The sequence below is a fragment of the Corella eumyota genome, chromosome 2, assembly GCF_963082875.1.
Source record: "Corella eumyota chromosome 2, kaCorEumy4.1, whole genome shotgun sequence".
Lineage (NCBI taxonomy): Eukaryota > Metazoa > Chordata > Ascidiacea > Phlebobranchia > Corellidae > Corella > Corella eumyota.
The window spans coordinates 4,705,385-4,725,547 of record NC_137491.1 but is presented as its reverse complement, the minus strand read 5'-3'; the positions used below and the strand labels follow the sequence as shown (position 1 = coordinate 4,725,547).

Sequence of the window (20,163 nt, the reverse complement as noted above, 5' to 3'; positions counted from 1 at the left end):
ATTCAAACTATTTAGCTCGTAAATCGACTGGCGATTTATTAAAAGCGGCACACCTAAAAAAATCACGTTTTTGGGCGATCTATGAACTGTCTTAACGCCCTTGAATAAATGACAACGCGTGGAGCAATATTTAAAAGGGCACTACTTTTAATTGCTGGTGGACATGACACGTGTTTTAAAAGGTTAAAAGTCGTAATAGACAGTAATTACAACCTTGAAATCTATTAAACTAATCACGAGGGCGAAATTAAAACTAGGCCAGACATTTAAGTTTTCAAGAAATGCTAAATCTCGCGCAGGAGGCCTACTGGTTACAATTTAATTTTCGCATTTTTAACCAAAACCTTTAAACTAAACTGAATTAAAAAGTGAATTGACATGTTTACCTATATATTTCTGCAAAAATGCAGGCCACAAACACTGTCAAAAATAGAAATTAATGTTTTAATTGTACGATTGCGAACAGAAAAACGTCGGAACTGAGCAGAATAATAATTATTATTAATGGACAATTGTAATATTTTGTTTACGGGCCACACAAAAATTTGCATTTTACAAAAATATTGTTTTTTAGTCACCTTTGTCGAAATGTACTATAATTCAATCACGTTTTAGCAATAAAAGGTTACTCATAAATCTGGTTCGAATTCGAATAAATTAACAAAACTGTCTGGGTAGAATATCAGCCACTAAAAGTTACTCAAAATCAGCAAATTGTATCATTCTAAGTTAAGATTCTGTACAAATCAAAACATAAATTCTTTTACTATCGCTTTAACCGTTTATCGCACGTAGTTAAATGCTTTCTATATTTTTATTGCTGATAAAAAAAATACCAGAGACCGAACGCTCATAAATGATCTGTATAACGATACGCAAATAATGACTTTAAATTCGGCAAATACACAACTGTGGCATATTGTTAAGCGTGTACATAAGGGGAAATAATATACGACAGTAGGCTAACAAAAAGACCTTGCGTCAATACAACCCTTTTGAGTTGGAATACTTTCTGCTAACATGAACAATACGACTTTATTTCTCGCAAACAAAGCTTTTATCCTGGCCAAAAAGTTGAATGTTTAAGCAAAGATAAGAATAATACCTCAAAAGAAATTTGTGGTTATGTGTTTGAATCATAATATTATGCTGATCAAACACTTAACTTGACAATACACTTTAAAATAAGTTATTTTTTAAACCAATAATGTTATCTTTATATATACTAAGCAAATTACTAAACACGCGACCCATGATCACCCATAAGGCTATATAATTAAAATACAAATAAAATGAAACTTATTTTTTAAGACTAGCTATAAAATAACTTAAGTAATCAATTAACATTTTTGTTTTATTCTAAAGTTTAAATTTATTTTAGCAATTAAATGTAAATTATTTCAAATATGTTGTGTTTAGTGGAAAATTACATATTACTAACCTAATTACATGTTTCCCAATAAAAACTATCATTATGAGACGGCAAAAACACACACTGCACACTTTTATAGAACATTCCAAACATTCTATGTAGGTGCTGTTATAATCCAACATTTATGTTAATCACAATGCTTTTAAGTCACAAATTAGTTTTCAAATTTAATTTTTTTACATTTCATATAAAATATATATATATATATTTTCACAAAAACTGTTTTTATTTTTTATATTCATATATATATTTAAAATACTAGGCTGGTAAAGCTATTAAATATTCACTCTAATTTTTTAAATAAAAAATTTTCAACAGAAATAACAACCGAGATAATAAAAAGGAGATGAATAAAAACTTTAACAATTAACCTAAATGTTAACCAGTAAAATATGTATGTAAGTATTTTTATCAAAAAAATAAAATAAAAGACAGACTGTATATACAGAGTATAATATAGCATGTTGGCAAAACTTATAAATGTTAAAATATGAAAAAACCTAATCATTTGTTACAATGTTATGTTAACATTGTAAATGTAAAATTAACAATCAGTTCACCTTGAAATTTTAAGACTGTTATAAAGTACGATTATACAGTTACCATAAAAATCAACCATGACAGTTTTAATTAACATAGCCCTACATATCCAGCAAAATTTTTGTTATTTGAACCTCTAATAGAAACCGATACCAAATATTTATCAAACTGTCTGCCTGTAAAATGTTTTTAAAAAAACAAAAAATGGCAATCTTACAAAAAATAGGCTACATCACATGCTAGTTGAGTTGGCAATTATTATTTTAGTAATTTTAAATAAGATAATATATATACTATTAAAGCTTACAGATACGGTAGCTAAAGATTTTTTTTGGGGTCCAACATACAAATATTATAGATAGATGACTGACATTGACAAAATTTAGAACATTTCATATTCAAACTAAACATAAACCTGATTTTTTATTACGCAATAAAACACCTAGCGAACATCTGAATATATGGACGCTGACAAAAATACATTTTAAATAAAGATAAATTTTCGCGGATTTTTACGGTTTCAGTTTGTAAACTTAAATACCTAGTAATCATACGAACCTGGTCAACAAAAAGACATTTATCAGTTTTATTTCTTCCTAAAAAATTCAAGACAGTCTGTGAATACGGTGACAGTCATAAACGAACTGTGACCAAATTTGGCAGCTGTTACATTTTTATCCTCATTATTTCAAACAAATAAAAAATCATAATTTAAAAATTTAATTAAACCATCGCAAAAATTAAAAATGAAAATTAAATTAGTATGTCATGCTTGTTTTTTAGCATTATTTCGTGTTTTTTTTGTAGTTTTTCATGTGTTTGGTCACCATGCCATAATATACTTAAAAAATTTATGTTAACATTAACATTTGTGGCATGTTTTAAATCATTAAATTGATTTTGTTATTTTTTCCGTCGCATTATTATAAATTTATTATATAACTTATTATTTATCAACGCTCGAAAAACCAGACAAATACAAAAATAGCTTTAAAAATATTTAAATTATAACAAAACTTTTTTTATTTATACCTTTTTTTTGTATATATCTTTATCCTCGATGTGGGAATGTCAAATGCGCGACTTAAACATAGAGTAACATAAGTTACTCCGACCCAGTCTCGAGTTGCCTGTGGCAGTTTGGGATATTATAGATTATAATTGCCCGGTAATTATGCTGCTGATTAAGTGCTGGCTCAGCAGGGGTTTATACCGTTTATAGCGCCTTACTCAAGGGCGCTATAGCATGAGATCAGTGGCCTTAATGACCTGAAATGCGTCTTGAATGCGTCTGAACAGTTTTATCTATATTTAAACTAAACCTAATAATAACAATAAACAAAACCTTTACTTGATTTCATAACATCAAAAAATACAATTATATTTTTTTTTGCTTTTTTATAGTAATAAATCCGTCAGGATTTTAAGTTAGCAACAATACATTAAAATACAGCAAAATGTATTTAAGATGTGATGTAGTTGTTGTAATATTTTTATTGATCGCCGGCTTGAAGTGCTCGCAAGTAAGAAGCCTTCTTTTGCCTGACCCTGTCCTTCTTCTGTGCATAGGACATTTTTGCACGATTCCACCTAAAAAATTTACATAAAAATTATTGTTTGAAAATAAAGAAAACCAGATGTGATATAATTTTTTTTTGTGGTTTTTTATGCTTTACCTTTTCTTGGTGACTTTTTTCTCCACCTTAGGTTTCGGGGTTGGATCTTCACGAATAGCAGCATGAGCCTTCATGTACATATTCTCAACAGCATCAGCTGCAATCCCGTTCTTGATATACTGGGAAAACTAAATAACAAAATACCTTTAAACATAAGATTTTCTTAATATTCCAAAAATATTGAAATTTTATTTCAATTGGGGTAGCAAAATATTGCACTCCAAGTGGTGCCTAAACAAAAACATTAGCAGAACTTAAATAAGTTAAGGATAATGCAATACCTGCCGCTTGTAAGCCTCTTCATCCTCATCTTCCAATGTCTTCATGTAATTACTTACATGTTGACCGAAGATGTGATTTCGATGAACCTCAGCACTAAACTCCTGGGTCTCAGCATCGAATCCTAATAAATTATCAAATTACTACACTAGACTATATAGTATGAAAACACACGCTAACAAAATTGTTGATGCCAAATAAATTCTAAAAAATAATTTAAAACATTTAAAAATGTATATATCAAACAAAAATAAATTACCAGGAAAGCGTTTCATGGAGTGTGGAATGTCCAAACCACCGTCAGCTGCTCCCTTCATTGCACCAAAGATGCGAGCTCCAGTGGTGGTTCGTGCCAATCCAATATCGAGGTAAGCTCTGTGATAAAATACATAAAACAGTCCTGACAGTTAGTACAAAATGCCAATTGGCTTACAACATTTTTACAACATTTTTAAATAAATTTACATTCAATTACCAAACACAACGTTTATCTTAGTAACGAGTTTTTCAAAAATTATTATAGTAACATCAAGATATTTTGGTAGGTTTCAATTTTTTAAAACCTAAACACCTGAATGCACCAGGTTGATCCTCTATATCTTCCACATTGTATTCATCTCCATCCACCTCAGTCTGTCCCTCATAGATCTTATCCAAACCAAATTTGTTCAACAGCTAAATAAAAGAATATAATATATATATGTGTCGTAACTTTCCTTTTTTTTCGTACAATTTTATTTTGTTATTTCGTCACTCCTTTGTTATAGTTTTATTTTTTTTGGTGTATATTCTGTAAAATGTATTTTATTTATCGCATTTATTATTAATATAATCTATATATACTGGGTTTGGTGACCATGCCATAATGTACTATGAAATCTTTGTATAAACATTATTACTTTTGGCATGTTTTAAATCATTAAATTGATTTTGTCATTTTTTCCCGTCGCATTGTTGTAATATTAATTGTTTATCGTATTTATTATTTACTTTTATCAATGCGCCAAAAAACAAAATAAAAAATATATATATAGTCCTCAAATAATGGTCAACAAATCTTAACCCACCAAAGCTTAAATGTTAATATAACTAATTCATTTACTTAAATTTCTGTAAATACAATATTATATATATAATATAACTAATTTTTTTAAATTACAAAATGTTTTTGTTATTATAAAATAAAAAGTGGCAATACTATAACACAACAAACCAAAATAAGTTGTTTTTAAACAGAATATATATTTATGATAAACATACCCTTCTGGCGAGTAATAATCCTGTACAATAAGCAGCAGCATAGTTCGTTAACCCGACCTTGACCCCGTATCTTGGAAGTTCGTGAGCATAAGCAGAGCAAATGACCACGTCTCCTTCGATACGAGCGTACGCTATCTAAAGTAAAAATATAAAATTTACTTAAAAGGTTTGCATCATTTTTAAGGCATTTGTATAACTACTTTAATAATAGAAACTATTTCTATCAGCAGGAAGAACAAAATAAATTATTATTTTCTGATTAATAGAACAACTTAAGACATTTTTACTTCAAGCAAAATGTCACTCACTTAACAGTCGTTTTAAAAATAAAACTAACTAATTACCAATGCCTGAATGCTCATGTAACAAGCCATTTACATATTAACATATAAATATCTTAATGTTAACATAACTTGCCAAATTTATAAACAAAATTTTAATAAAAAAAAACAAAAATATGTTGGCCTTATTTGTCTTACCTGAGTGACAATGTCCTTGTTTGTAAATCTTACAATCATGCGATATTTTGGAGTGTTGTATTTATTTCGATCCTGAACAACCAAACGTTTTCGAGCAAAGTAATCAGTTTTACCTTCTCTACGTCGTTTAAATTTAACTTGGTATCTTTTAAAATACGCCTTGTTTTTGAGAACTTTGACGAATCCCTAAAAAAGAACAGTTTTATATAATTAATAAATCATATCAATCAAAACATTTAAAAAAAAATCAATAATAACACCTCTCCAAACAGTTTACAAACTCAAAAGTAGTTTTTATATCCACATAAATCGCCTTAACTAGGGAAAAAACGTAAGATTTTCTAATTATAATTTATAAATAAGGTATAAAGCAAAGTTAAAATGATAATATAACGCACCATTTTTACTATAGGGGGATTTTCACATGGACAAAAATGCAGGTAGCTTCGGTCTTGGGGCCAACTCGAAAAAGATCGCAGTGCTTCAATTTTGCCGAGTCCTACTTCCGCATTGTCGGGGTTGTGACCTTAGCGTGGGAAATTTAATATTTGTTATTTTTTGTTAGATGTTTTATTACAGACACCTTTAAATCAAATTTCTTTTTTTTTACAACTCTTTTTGTTCTTTTAATTAAATTTTTTAATCAACATAGTTTTATATAAAAAATATTATAAATAAAGCAACTTCGTAATAATTTTAGGCAATTTTATTTGAAAAAAAGGTTAATTTAGTTGAAAGTGTATTTATTGTCTGCTAAAAAATAACCTTAGCATACCGTAAGAAATAAATTAATAACATCCAGACTGTTATAAATATGGCTAGTAAGTGTATGCGCGATATATTTAGGCTAAGTAATATTTTTATATAGAAGGAAAACCGATATAAGTTAAATGTTCCAAAAGTACGACATAAAAATGGATTCTAATATGTAAGTACACCTACCCACCAGTTTAATAAATCGAAGACCCCAGTAACTAAAACTGTCTGAGTACCAGTCTCTCGGATGCCTTTGATCTACTTGATGATGAACACACGTAAAGATGTAGAAACCTAAAAGCCACAATTTTACCCCATTTCGCCCTTCATAAATATTTTAAAACACCGTGCCTGTCAGAATCTACTTAAGACGACGAAACTCGTTTTCAATTTTTTTTAAACAAGGTTTCAAATTAAGATTGCAGACCAACTCCTTAGTGAAAATTTAAACAAAAATTAAAAACTAGCGTCAGATAGAAAACGTTATAAAATAAACAATAAAAACTAGACTGGAGAAAATTTCAACTGACTAATTTCAAATATTTTGACATTTTTAAAGAACAACCGTTCATCCAATTCATTTTTTTAAAACTTGCACCACCAACATCTTGTCTTTATTCTTATAACAAATTCGTTAAAACGAATGTTTTATTAAGATGCTGTTAACCATGGATCCAAAACGTATTGATGAAAACCTTCCGTAATATCAACTGTTATATTGGTATAGAGTCTTAAGTTTGTCCTTTTTTTGACCTGAAAAATTAAAAAAATGGTTTATATTTATATATATTAAAGTATGAATTAATCATTTACACAATTAATAATTTAAAACTCTCTCTACCTTATAAACTAACGTATTTAACCCGTCAAAATCCATGTTTAACACAGTGTTGTCAATTTTTAAAATTCTTGCTGCATTGTCTTCGTTCCCAATATCTCGTATATGAGGAATGGCTTGATAACTGTTTAAGGCAATTAAAAAAAATCACTTCTGATAGTCAATTTAATAGTTAAACAGGCCTACCGACCTTTCCAGTTACAATTTATACTTAACGAACATAACAGTGTCAATTATCAAACACGTTACAAAAAAATCGTGCAGGTTATTGATTTAAACTATTGCTATCTTATATTGCTTTTAACCTACACGCCAATATCTTTTGGATATCTTCTTATTCTCACTCCTTCGCTCGTTATTCTTCTATAAATATCGTCGTCTTCACCTCCCCAGCCCCAAAAAGTATTAGAAAAGCCATTAATTCTTTCGAATTGAAGTCTAGTAAGCTGCGAGACGCCTCCTAACATTAACAAGATAATTAAACTTAAAAACAGAAAAAAAAATTTTAATGTATTTTTTATAAATAAAGTTATCAATTCACGCAGACTTAACAATGTAAAAGTGAAACATATTGTTTACCAAACATTTGTGAATATGGAAGAATGCTATTGTATTTATCAACAATGTGAGACAAGTGTCGAGGCGCTTTCGGACATGAGTACATCGCGTAATCGTTTGCTAGAATATGATCCACATCGTGAAAAACAAAGCAATCAAAATTCTCGTCTTTAAGGGATTCGACGAAACCCACATTCATTAATTTTGCACGATTAAATAAACCGTTACCGAACTGTAGATAAAACAAAATATTTTTCTTTAGTTTGTGCCTACAATGGGTCTATGATAACCACCAGTTAGTGTAACATATAACCCGTTCAATAAATTAAATAGAAATACTTTTGTTCACATTACCTAGGATTTTCGATTATATGTTTTGTACGTGCCTACTTAAATTACCTGGTTGATGACGTATATTCTATAATGTAGTTGCTGTCGTTGTAGTATAGGGTGCATATATTGCAAAAAATATTGAAGATGCTTAAGTCGATTCCTATACGGAATAATTATAGCAACCTAAATAAATTAAGTTATAAAGCTGCTGTACTTATATTGTTAACTTATTTTGCCTTTAAATTATTAATCAAACCTTCCAATTTGCTTCACACATGGATGGAATAAACAACCCTCCCGGTTTTATGTTTTTGTTTTTTGTCCAAGTTTCCGTCATACTCCAAGGTTTTTTATTAAAATTGTATTTGATTTGGCCCTAAACAAATACAAATTCCAGGACTTTTCGTAAGGGTAAATTGTTAATTTTTTACAAATATATATTTGATTTTATTAACCTGTAGGTTTTTTGGAAATGGTGGGCAGTTTCTTTTAGTTGTGTTGATGTTCAAAATCGGGAAATCTGATTGAGGTGGGTCAATGGTAAATTTATCAAGACGGTCTATATCATATGTTAACGTCAATCGTATTACAAGGTTGCGCAAATCTTCGATCTGAATTTAAATGTTGCATTTATATAATACACTGAATACACGCATATGCAGAGCCTTTCGCAGCAAGCCAAATAACCGTCCATACATTATTAAATGAAACGATATATTACTCGCATAACCCAAACATCAAGTAACATATTATTTTAAAGAAAATTTACCTTTACATGAAAGCAATACAGTCCAGTTATTATGAATAAATAACAAATAATATTTCTTCGGAAAATGTTAAAAAAAACCTTCCTTAATTTCCACATATTAAAATTTTAACCTTAAAGAAAATTAACTTAATATTGATTGTCAATTATATCATGCTTTCTTTCTTTTTTTGCTAACTAATTTTACTAAACCCAGGTTTATTATTGCGAAAACCAGCGTAGTCCCTAATCTTAATACTTAAAAAAAAAATTTAACAATATTCTTGATTGACGATATTTAAGAACCAGTCTTAATTTAAACGCTTTATAAAAGCAGTGCCCGTATAGACGTTGTTGTAACTTCATTCTTTTCGTTTGTACATATATAAAAGAAAACGTTGTTTACGGGTCTTTATGTACGGTTCCTTAAGCTATAGGCCAATGAGACAAACTGTTTAGACCATTTTAAATTAAACTTATGATTTAAACCACTGCCACCTAACTCTCAACAAAACAATGTTGCCTAGAATAGTTTTTATATATTTCAATAAGTATCAATTCCCAACTGAATAAGGTTTTTGTGTAAATATTTTATTGCTCTGAATGTAAGATAATAACTTGCTTTACACACTTTCTGTTTAGTAACAAAGGTACCACCCAATCTGCAGTCAAGCGTTTTTTCTAATCGCTCTAACCTACACTTTATTATCATGTTTGATATAGTTATTTAAAGTTGATATCCTAACATTGTTTTCTTCGGCAGAGAAATTAATTTTGTATGCCACCCTTTTAGCTTGATCAGTGATTATTCTTGAGCTAAACTTTTTGTTTCTGTTTGAGTTATAACCTTTTGAATTTTTAGTGACAGGTTGAAAAGAGAACGATTCACATACATTCCACAAAAGCACAATGTAAAATCTTACCCGTAATGCACTCAACACAGTTCGCGCGCTGGTACATTGTTTAAGCACGTGATCACTTTTATTCACTAGATATCCACCATTACTTTTAGCTTATATGTAATCTATTTATATTCGCTTAATACTTTAATCTTAACGTCATTTGAATTCACAATTTATTTTTTTTGTTTTCTTAACATTAACGTTTAAAAATGGAATGCCTCCATTTAACGTTGTTCTTTCATGTTTAGTAGCATTTTTGTTGCAATGGTATAAAATACCAAACAAAAGGTATGGGTTAAGAATTAAAAACAAAACAATGCAATACCAAAGCTAACAAAAACAATTATCACCTATTGAATCGATCTCAGTAAGCAGTCAGTATAAAATCAATATTCGCAAATGGATTACTTATAAAAAATACACAAATTAATACCAGACTACTGCTAGCTCCTTTTCATTTTATCAAAGTGTTAAACTTTTTTATTTTTTGCAAAACATAAAAATATTACATGGTTAGATCATCGGTTAACGTTTGACTATAGGGTGAATAGCGCGGTCTTGGTGCGGCTCAAACTCGAAACCTTTCTACTACGAATCCAATGCCATAAAATACTACTGAAGATACTTATTATTTATTTATATCCGATTAAGGAATAGGTTTTTGTATATGAATTAGAGAAGGATATGATCTTGTTACGTTAAGGTATCCGTAAAAGCCAGGTTTAAAGGCGAATAGTGTAGCAATGGTGCGGCTCGAACCCGAAACCTTTCGGGTCGTATTCCGCTGCCATGACCGCTTAACCACACTACCGAACTTAGAAAATAATTATGCATTTAGAAATACATTGTTTGGCACAACAGCCCCACCATATGGTAAACATTTTATTTAGAAGCGATTCAGAGACGGTGCAGAGGGGTAAATATAAATCTACAACAAAGTTCTGAACTAATAAATCTAACGATTTTCAAAAGTTAAAAATAAATAAAACTAGATTTTAATATAGCGTATAAAATTGTTTTTGTCAAAATGTGGTTATGTGGCAATGCTATGACTTTTACAATTGAAACATTTTGGCTCATAACCCGAAGAATACCAGATGTATTTAATAATTATAGTATATGGTAACCTATTGGTTTAAAAGTCGCAGCCTTTGCAAATTAATAAACCAATCATGATGATGCTTTGCATTTAAAAATGTATATAGCTGTTGAAAAAAGTCACCAAAATAATATTTTTGTTACATAGGAGAGAAATGTATAAAGTTACAAAATTATCACGAGTGTATTTGTTAGTTTATACAAAACTTTCGATGTATGTTCAAATGACGCACTACCTGGCGTTTAATTACCACATAGTCGTCAGCGAGTTGCTAAGAAATATGAAAAACAACATCACAGATGTGAAAAATCACATGGACGCGGTGGCAAAAAAATCTAGAAAACTGGATTATTTTTAGTACCTGCTCTGTTGTAGCAACCACGCATGTATACAATTACTCCAGTAACGGTTTTACTCTTTGTACGACGTTAACAGAAACAGAGGGGTTTTCAACAGTCGCCTTAAGTTTCCATTGTTACAGTGACCCAAAACAAATGGGATCTTCTGTATTTATTACATAGTACATTGTTTTTATGTTTATCGATACGGCCTATCTCGCCAACAAGTCGTTCATTTCTTTAAATTTTAATTCTTGAGTGTAAATGATTGGCTACGAACTAAATAAAAACCAAATACTTTATATTTTATGTCATTATTTTGATCATGTTATTATTTAATTAAATTAACATTTGTTTAAATCTCTATAATTCTATTTGGTCACTGAAATTAAAGATATGTAAAGGTCTCAAAAACCTAAAACATATTCAAGAAAACAAAAACATAGAAATCTTTAGCAAACAAAATAAATTTAAAACTTTTAATATTTAAAATAATTAAATTGTATTGAATTTATGCCAAAATTGTAGGAATTTAAAAAGGCCAAAAATTACTTGTATATTAGATTAATTATACAGAATCAGTGTACCCGATTTAAATGACAAATTTTTTACAATACAAATTTACAAAAACTGCAACATAAAAGCTTAACAAGAATTTTTGACTAATTTTTGACTAAAAAAATTTTTAAAAATCCCCACCGCTTGTTGGAAAGGAAAAAAAAACTTGTTAGCCCAAATATTTTTCATTAACTACTTTAAAAAGACACATTTGGCGTTTTTTTCAGAAATTTTTGTTTGTATGTGGTTATTATAATAAGAAGACCGTTGCTATTGATCTATCTTTTAGTCCAAAAGGCGTGGGCCCTTATAAAGTCACTTGCCATTATAATAACCTGTTGTTGTAATAAAGACGATGCTTTTGTTAGAGGAAATTTTAAATTATGGGCTTTGTTTCGACGACGCAGGTTAAAAATTCCATTCGAGAACTATTTGTTCTTCCGATTAAAAAAGTAAAGAAAATGTTGTTTTAGGCCAATTTTTATTTTTTCAACAACCTAAAATGTTTTTTTAATCCTTTATCCTATATGGATTTTAACTGTTTTTTTTTTAAATGAAACAATATTAATTTCAACATATCAATGAGTTCCCGAATTTTTCTTGCGTTACGAACACTATAGCGTATATAGATAACAATACCCCTATAGGTAACGCATCGGTAGATAAATATCCACTATTTCACATACCCATTTATGCTTTTATTTCCTTTATAACAGGGCTTACGAAAACCCCTATTTTTAAAACCGCTTCTAAGGCAATAGCTACACAGAAGTCATATTTTGTTGCTATGTAATTTAAAAATAACAGGTCGTGGATTTTTGAGTTACTTAGCAACTAAGCTATCTATATAAATGCAGGTAATGCTCATTTAAAATAATTTGAGTTAAGACGTTATGGTTTTATATTGAAGTTGAATGAAGTAAAATTTAGATATTTTTTAAATTAAGTTTTTATTACTTACAGAAAATTTTAAATTTTTTAATTGATTTTTTTTATAAACAAGAATTGGTAATAAAAAATATGAAGTATACCGCGATATTTATTGTGTTTAGTTTGTTTTTAGGCGCAGGTAAAAACCTATAAAATTATAACTCTTTGTTAAAAAAATTTTTTTAATTTTTTATATTAAAAGGATTTAATTTAAGTTAAATTTTTTTTTAATTTGTTTAAAGTATTTGTTAATTAAGTTATTTAAAGTAAAACATTCTATTTTTATACGTAGTGTCATCCCAGAACGTATCATGCTACTCTTGCATGGCAGCTTTTATCTACCCTTCAGCACCCAACGCTGCTGCAAATACATGTTATGCACCCCTGACAAGCATGAACGTTACTTGTGATATCTCTGCAAATGGATACTGCGGGACAACATTTGAACTACGGGACGGTAAAGAGACTTTGTTTAAAAAATTATGTGTTTTGTACATGAACTAATGTAGTTTAAAAGTTAAATAGCCTTAAAGATTATGTATTATTGTTAGAAAATATATTTTATTCTAACATATAATTTTGTGTTCATAAACCGATAAATTTTTTATTAACAATTTTATAGGTTTGATTTCTTCAATTACAAGAGACTGTATGAACGGAGCTTCAGATTTCGATCCCAATACCACAGGAGTTCCTGGAACTGATTGCGTTTCTAACCTAACAACATCTGGAAATGATACCGACACAACAACATGCTACCAACCGTGTACAACACAATTGTGCAATAGTATTACCGACAGTAAGTAAATTGTTTATAATGTGCAGTTTTTTTTATAAAATGCCAATTGTTATTTTTTGTTTTTATTAATTTCAGCATCCTTTACGCCATGTTCTTCCACTTGCGGAACGGGATATTGCAACTATTTTACGGGGGTTTGTGTTTGTCCAACCGGTTTGACTGGAGCAGACTGTACTACTGCAGCCAGTAAGTAACGTATTATCCATCACTTATACGTTATAGTTAACTTATTTCTATTATCATCCCGACTTTTAATTTCGCTTTTTTGTTTTCCGGTTTGTCGTAATTGTACTAACACTAAAAATTCTATTAAAAATACAGTGGCAACCCTAACGTATAGATCATGTGCTCAATGTAACAGCGAAGTTGATGGTGCAACATGTTCAGACGGAACCTACGTTGGAACCCCTTGCCCAGAGGATGACACGATGCAAGGATATTGTGCCTACACCACTACTCAATTACTATTAGGTATAGGTCGTTTTTTTAGTAAATATTACATTTAAAAAAGGAACAATATTAAAATAGCGAACGTTTGTGATACGAAATGTAGTTAAAGTTTTTTTTTTAATAAATATTATAATATTTAGTTTAAGGCGAAAACAAGTAAAATAATCTAAATTTTTTCTAATTTTAGACAACAACATTGTTCGTACTTTTGTCACAAGAGGTTGTGCGACTCAAGCTGATTACACTCATCGAGATGAATGCTTTTTCTCCATTCCAGCTGACTCAGTCTTGGCTGGCGCAAATTACATAGAAAACACTTGCTCAGCTGTGTGTGATACTAATAATTGCAACATGGGTAGTCAAGGTAACCATAAATTTGTTATTTTGCTATAATATAAAAACATTAGCAGTTTTTAATTGATGCATCAAAGAGAAAACAATTTAATCGTAGATTCTTAAATTAATTTTTTTAACATTAAATAAAATTTAATTTAAAGTGTTTTCACTATAAAAATGCACACATTTTTATTGCAACTGATAGCTAACGGATTGGTTGCGGCTCCAGAAACACAAGGTTTATACTGCGTCCAATGTTCCGATACAACCGGTGCTGGCACATGTAATCTTGCATCTGCTCGAACTTTGTGTCCTTCGACCTCAACTCATTGCGTCTTCAATGCAACATATTATCTTTCTGCAAGAACTGACTTGTCCTTTTCAGGTATATTATTGTTGAAAGGTTTTATAGTACAACATTTAAAACTTCTTCCCTATTCAAAAGACTAAAGTTAACTTTTGGTTTAATATTAAATAGCTGAAGCTGTTCCAAGATACAGGCTGTTAAGCGTTATAAGAGGTTGTGCTACCGCAGCTGTTACGACTGGTTGTACTGCAACCACAGTAACTGGATCAATTACTAATGTTCAGAGGTACACTTGTCAAGAGTCATGCACAACAGATGGTTGCAACACAGGATGGCGTAAGTATAACAATAAACTATACATAAACTATTTTAATTTAAAAAAAGTCCCAACCGCACACCCTTACCCGATAAAATATCAAAAACCAAAAAAAAACCCTCAAGGGAATATGGAAAACAATCTAACACTTCGGTATAATGTGGTAAACTGCTCATGGCGTCGGACTACGTGTCGAAAGGTTTCGGATTTGAGCCGCAGTAATGCGACGCTATTTGTCCTTGAGTCCGGCGTTAACAGATAGCTTAAACACGTCTCAACTGCACACTATTACCCGATAAAAATATCAAAAACCTATCTCCTTCAGGGAACATGAAAAACAATTTAAAATATCTTTTTAAAACAGCAATTTGCATATATTAGATAGAATCAAATTATAACTTGTTTTGCTTTATTTGTTTAGCAAGTCGACCAACTTGTGTCCAGTGCGCAACCGACCCTATGACTGACGTTCTTGATGGCTACGACAGATGTTTAAGTAATCCACCACCGGAAGTCGCCTGTACATTTCCCTATGAAGAATTTTGCGTGACCAGAGATTACCATAAAAGCGTAGGATTGCAAAGTAAATGTTTATATTTTAAATTAGCGATACCATTCAGTAACAAACCACAATGTTATGTTTTATATGTGATTCGACATAAGTCTATAACAAAATACAATTTTATTTAAGTATCCGCAAATGGCTTTACACGCAACATTCAACGAGGTTGTACGCGTGTAAACATTGGGTCTACTTGTGTAACCCAATTTATTTCTCCATTCCAACCAACTCAAAATTGCAACTACACCTGCACAACAGATGGCTGTAACCAAGGTAGGTTTAATGAATTTAAAGTCGCAGCGTAATGTATAAGCTAACTCAAGGTTGTTTTAATTATGTTTTCAATAGCTAAGCAGTTTAAAATACAATTTTAAAATATGTTTTTCATGCAGGTGTTTTTAATGGATTTAGTAGAGTATCGGGCTCTGTTGCTTTTAGCATTATACCAGCTCTCGTTGGAATGTTGATCCAGTTTATGTTTTATGGAAAATAGACCAAAAAATAAATGAACTTTGTTGATATCAACTTTAGACTTGTTGGTTTGCTGTATTCACATTAACGTTTTGCCTATTACATGAAAAATATATTCAATTTTTTTTATAATAAATAGTAAGTATAAAAGACATTTAGTCACTTTTGATGTGTGTTAAAGGTTTACGTAATTGATATGAACATTATTAGAAATGTGATCCATTTATATAATAAGTTATATGATATGTATATAAATGTACGTTAATTTTTTTAAATAAACACACTGTGATTCATTTAAAATAGATTTAAACTGTTAAGCTCAGGAAAATAACTTATATATATAAGGAAAGAATTTATAAAGGTTTGTTTATACAACAGCTCTTGGGTAACGTTGCCATAACTCACGTTGCAACCCTTACTAGTTTTAGTCCAAATGGCAATTAAGAATAAATATATCTAATAGTGGTAAAATAACTTTAAAAACAACAAAAAATTTATTTGCAGAATAGACAGCGTAAAAATAGATTGTAACCAAAATGTGACTCATAAGTGCAATTTATTTACTTTAGTGTTTTGGTAGAATAGGTAAGGTTTAAAAGATTTATTTAATAATGAGTAATTTAAAGCTTTTTTAATATTGTGTAATTTTCTTGCTTTTAAACATTTGTAACATCAAGCTATTAAACGGGAGGTCACCCTACTATAAAGTGTAAAAGTAAGTATTAGAAATAGTTTAAATAGTAGGCTACTGTTTTTCGTTCGTTAAGATTGTTATGTCCATTATCGATCTTATTAAAAATTTGAAATGATTTATTAGCGGGAGGTCACTTTTAGTGAGCTCCGGCGTTTCATGCTGAATCATTCGGCTTGATCCCAGCTGCGGGAGATTTTCACTCCCCATCGTCATTTATGACGCACTTGTTGTCCTGTTTATCGATAATGCTTTGTATTTCTTGTTTATCGATAATGCTTTGTAAACTTGCACCACCAACATCTTGTCTTTATTCTTATAACAAATTCGTTAAAACGAATGTTTTATTAAGATGCTGTTAACCATGGATCCAAAACGTATTGATGAAAACCTTCCGTAATATCAACTGTTATATTGGTATAGAGTCTTAAGTTTGTCCTTTTTTTGACCTGAAAAATTAAAAAAATGGTTTATATTTATATATATTAAAGTATGAATTAATCATTTACACAATTAATAATTTAAAACTCTCTCTACCTTATAAACTAACGTATTTAACCCGTCAAAATCCATGTTTAACACAGTGTTGTCAATTTTTAAAATTCTTGCTGCATTGTCTTCGTTCCCAATATCTCGTATATGAGGAATGGCTTGATAACTGTTTAAAGCAATTAAAAAAAATCACTTCTGATAGTTAATTTAATAGTTAAACAGGCCTACCGACCTTTCCAGTTACAATTTATACTTAACGAACATAACAGTGTCAATTATCAAACACGTTACAAAAAAATCGTGCAGGTTATTGATTTAAACTATTGCTATCTTATATTGCTTTTAACCTACACGCCAATATCTTTTGGATATCTTCTTATTCTCACTCCTTCGCTCGTTATTCTTCTATAAATATCGTCGTCTTCACCTCCCCAGCCCCAAAAAGTATTAGAAAAGCCATTAATTCTTTCGAATTGAAGTCTAGTAAGCTGCGAGACGCCTCCTAACATTAACAAGATAATTAAACTTAAAAACAGAAAAAAAAATTTTAATGTATTTTTTATAAATAAAGTTATCAATTTACGCAGACTTAACAATGTAAAAGTGAAACATATTGTTTACCAAACATTTGTGAATATGGAAGAATGCTATTGTATTTATCAACAATGTGAGACAAGTGTCGAGGCGCTTTCGGACATGAGTACATCGCGTAATCGTTTGCTAGAATATGATCCACATCGTGAAAAACAAAGCAATCAAAATTCTCGTCTTTAAGGGATTCGACGAAACCCACATTCATTAATTTTGCACGATTAAATAAACCGTTACCGAACTGTAGATAAAACAAAATATTTTTCTTTAGTTTGTGCCTACAATGGGTCTATGATAACCACCAGTTAGTGTAACATATAACCCGTTCAATAAATTAAATAGAAATACTTTTGTTCACATTACCTAGGATTTTCGATTATATGTTTTGTACGTGCCTACTTAAATTACCTGGTTGATGACGTATATTCTATAATGTAGTTGCTGTCGTTGTAGTATAGGGTGCATATATTGCAAAAAATATTGAAGATGCTTAAGTCGATTCCTATACGGAATAATTATAGCAACCTAAATAAATTAAGTTATAAAGCTGCTGTACTTATATTGTTAACTTATTTTGCCTTTAAATTATTAATCAAACCTTCCAATTTGCTTCACACATGGATGGAATAAACAACCCTCCCGGTTTTATGTTTTTGTTTTTTGTCCAAGTTTCCGTCATACTCCAAGGTTTTTTATTAAAATTGTATTTGATTTGGCCCTAAACAAATACAAATTCCAGGACTTTTCGTAAGGGTAAATTGTTAATTTTTTACAAATATATATTTGATTTTATTAACCTGTAGGTTTTTTGGAAATGGTGGGCAGTTTCTTTTAGTTGTGTTGATGTTCAAAATCGGGAAATCTGATTGAGGTGGGTCAATGGTAAATTTATCAAGACGGTCTATATCATATGTTAACGTCAATCGTATTACAAGGTTGCGCAAATCTTCGATCTGAATTTAAATGTTGCATTTATATAATACACTGAATACATGTATATGCAGAGCCTTTCGCAGCAAGCCAAATAACCGTCCATACATTATTAAATGAAACGATATATTACTCGCATAACCCAAACATCAAGTAACATATTATTTTAAAGAAAATTTACCTTTACATGAAAGCAATACAGTCCAGATAATATGAATAAATAACAAAAAATATTTCTTCGGGAAATGTTAAAAAAAACCTTCCTTAATTTCCACATATTAAAATTTTAACCTTAAAGAAAATTAACTTAATATTGATTGTCAGTTATATTATGCTTCGTTTCAGTTATATTATGCGCTAACTAATTTTACTAAACCAAGGTATATTATTGCGAAAACCAGCGTAGTACCTAATCTTAATACTAAAAAAAAAAAAAATTTAACAATATTCTTGATTGACGATATTTAAGAACCAGTCTTTATTTAAACGCTTTATAAAAGCAATGCCCGTATAGACGTTGTTGTAACTTCATTCTTTTCGTTTGTACATATATAAAAGAAAACGTTGTTTACGGGTCTTTATGTAACGGTTCTTTAAGCTATAGGCCAATGAGACAAACTGTTTAGACCATTTTAAATTAAACTTATGATTTAAACCACTGCCACCTAACTCTCAACAAAACAATGTTGCCTAGAATAGATTTTATATATTTCAATAAGTATCAATTCCCAACTGAATAAGGTTTTTGTGTAAATATTTTATTGCTCTGAATGTAAGATAATAACTTGCTTTACACACTTTCTGTTTAGTAACAAAGGTACCACCCAATCTGCAGTCAAGCGTTTTTTCTAATCGCTCTAACCTACACTTTATTATCATGTTTGATATAGTTATTTAAAGTTGATATCCTAACATTGTTTTCTTCGGCAGAGAAATTAATTTTGTATGCCACCCTTTTAGCTTGATCAGTGATTATTCTTGAGCTAAACTTTTTGTTTCTGTTTGAGTTATAACCTTTTGAATTTTTAGTGACAGGTTGAAAAGAGAACGATTCACATACATTCCACAAAAGCACAATGTAAAACCTTACCCGTAATGCACTCAACACAGTTCGCGCGCTGGTACATTGTTTAAGCACGTGATCAATTTTATTCACTAGATATCCACCATTACTATTAGCTTATATGTAATCTATTTATATTCGCCTAATACTTTAATCTTAACGTCATTTGAATTCACAGTTCATTTTTTTTGTTTTCTTAACATTAACGTTTAAGAATGGAATGCCTCCATTTAACGTTGTTCTTTTCTGTTTAGTAGCATTTTTGTTGCAATAGAATAAAGAAGCAAACAAAAGGTATGGGTTAAGAAATAAAAACAAAACAATGCAATAACAAAGCTAACAAAAACAATTATCACCTATTGAATCGATCTCAGGAAGCAGCTAGTATAAAATCAATATTCGCAAATGGATTACTTTTAAAAAATACACAAA

At 30.0% G+C, this 20,163-nt stretch overlaps 4 protein-coding genes across 5 annotated transcripts; 1 reads left to right on the top strand and 3 right to left on the bottom strand.

The window, feature by feature from the left end:
* Positions 1–3,348: 3,348 nt before the first annotated feature.
* LOC145741843 (large ribosomal subunit protein uL18-like) lies at positions 3,349–6,186 on the bottom strand. The gene is made up of 8 exons (XM_082559509.1): positions 6,065–6,186; positions 5,667–5,852; positions 5,188–5,322; positions 4,499–4,602; positions 4,187–4,302; positions 3,930–4,051; positions 3,649–3,776; positions 3,349–3,562 (listed from the first exon to the last, which is right to left on the bottom strand). The coding sequence occupies exons 1-8, from the start codon at positions 6,065–6,067 to the stop codon at positions 3,466–3,468; spliced, it is 891 nt and encodes a 296-aa protein (XP_082415635.1). The 5' UTR covers positions 6,068–6,186; the 3' UTR covers positions 3,349–3,465.
* LOC145741842 (beta-1,4-galactosyltransferase 2-like) lies at positions 6,075–9,780 on the bottom strand. Of its 2 annotated transcripts, XR_014280942.1 has the most exons (9): positions 8,921–9,780; positions 8,607–8,762; positions 8,408–8,527; positions 8,218–8,334; positions 7,840–8,050; positions 7,570–7,720; positions 7,264–7,384; positions 6,613–7,175; positions 6,075–6,192 (listed from the first exon to the last, which is right to left on the bottom strand). XR_014280942.1 is itself a non-coding variant. In XM_082559508.1 (8 exons), exons 1-8 carry the CDS (start codon positions 9,014–9,016, stop codon positions 7,074–7,076), a joined length of 1,074 nt encoding a protein of 357 aa, XP_082415634.1. In that variant the 5' UTR covers positions 9,017–9,780; the 3' UTR covers positions 6,205–7,073. The 2 variants fall into 2 exon arrangements, 1 of the variants encoding a protein (XP_082415634.1); XM_082559508.1 differs by lacking the exon at positions 6,075–6,192 and having other exon boundaries at positions 6,205–7,175.
* A 2,980-nt stretch (positions 9,781–12,760) lies between these two features.
* Positions 12,761–16,283, top strand: LOC145743107 (uncharacterized). The gene is made up of 11 exons (XM_082561002.1): positions 12,761–12,862; positions 13,016–13,180; positions 13,346–13,522; positions 13,598–13,708; positions 13,844–13,993; positions 14,160–14,336; positions 14,514–14,693; positions 14,787–14,951; positions 15,353–15,514; positions 15,623–15,766; positions 15,886–16,283. Exons 1-11 carry the CDS (start codon positions 12,814–12,816, stop codon positions 15,984–15,986), a joined length of 1,581 nt encoding a protein of 526 aa, XP_082417128.1. The 5' UTR covers positions 12,761–12,813; the 3' UTR covers positions 15,987–16,283.
* LOC145743108 (beta-1,4-galactosyltransferase 2-like) lies at positions 15,900–19,738 on the bottom strand. The gene is made up of 8 exons (XM_082561003.1): positions 18,850–19,738; positions 18,536–18,691; positions 18,337–18,456; positions 18,147–18,263; positions 17,769–17,979; positions 17,499–17,649; positions 17,193–17,313; positions 15,900–17,104 (listed from the first exon to the last, which is right to left on the bottom strand). Exons 1-8 carry the CDS (start codon positions 18,943–18,945, stop codon positions 17,003–17,005), a joined length of 1,074 nt encoding a protein of 357 aa, XP_082417129.1. The 5' UTR covers positions 18,946–19,738; the 3' UTR covers positions 15,900–17,002.
* Positions 19,739–20,163: the final 425 nt, after the last annotated feature.

Excerpts from the sequence above, each read along its gene's own strand:
- LOC145741843 (XM_082559509.1), bottom strand. Across the intron at positions 4,603-5,187 it reads GATTATTACTCGCCAGAAGG|CTGTTGAACAAATTTGGTTT; the intron begins GTATGTTTATCA and ends TCTTTTATTTAG. Across the intron at positions 3,563-3,648 it reads AAAAAAGTCACCAAGAAAAG|GTGGAATCGTGCAAAAATGT; the intron begins GTAAAGCATAAA and ends TAAATTTTTTAG.
- LOC145741842 (XM_082559508.1), bottom strand. The coding sequence starts at position 9,016 with ATGTGGAAATTAAGGAAGGTTTTTTTTAACATTTTCCGAAGAAATATT. Across the intron at positions 8,763-8,920 it reads TGTATTGCTTTCATGTAAAG|ATCGAAGATTTGCGCAACCT; the intron begins GTAAATTTTCTT and ends ATTTAAATTCAG. Across the intron at positions 7,721-7,839 it reads TCCATATTCACAAATGTTTG|GAGGCGTCTCGCAGCTTACT; the intron begins GTAAACAATATG and ends TGTTAATGTTAG.
- LOC145743107 (XM_082561002.1), top strand. The coding sequence starts at position 12,814 with ATGAAGTATACCGCGATATTTATTGTGTTTAGTTTGTTTTTAGGCGCA. Across the intron at positions 14,694-14,786 it reads AACTGACTTGTCCTTTTCAG|CTGAAGCTGTTCCAAGATAC; the intron begins GTATATTATTGT and ends AATATTAAATAG. Across the intron at positions 15,767-15,885 it reads AACAGATGGCTGTAACCAAG|GTGTTTTTAATGGATTTAGT; the intron begins GTAGGTTTAATG and ends TTTTTCATGCAG.
- LOC145743108 (XM_082561003.1), bottom strand. The coding sequence starts at position 18,945 with ATGTGGAAATTAAGGAAGGTTTTTTTTAACATTTCCCGAAGAAATATT. Across the intron at positions 18,457-18,535 it reads CATTTCCAAAAAACCTACAG|GGCCAAATCAAATACAATTT; the intron begins GTTAATAAAATC and ends GTATTTGTTTAG. Across the intron at positions 17,314-17,498 it reads TATCCAAAAGATATTGGCGT|TTATCAAGCCATTCCTCATA; the intron begins GTAGGTTAAAAG and ends TGCTTTAAACAG.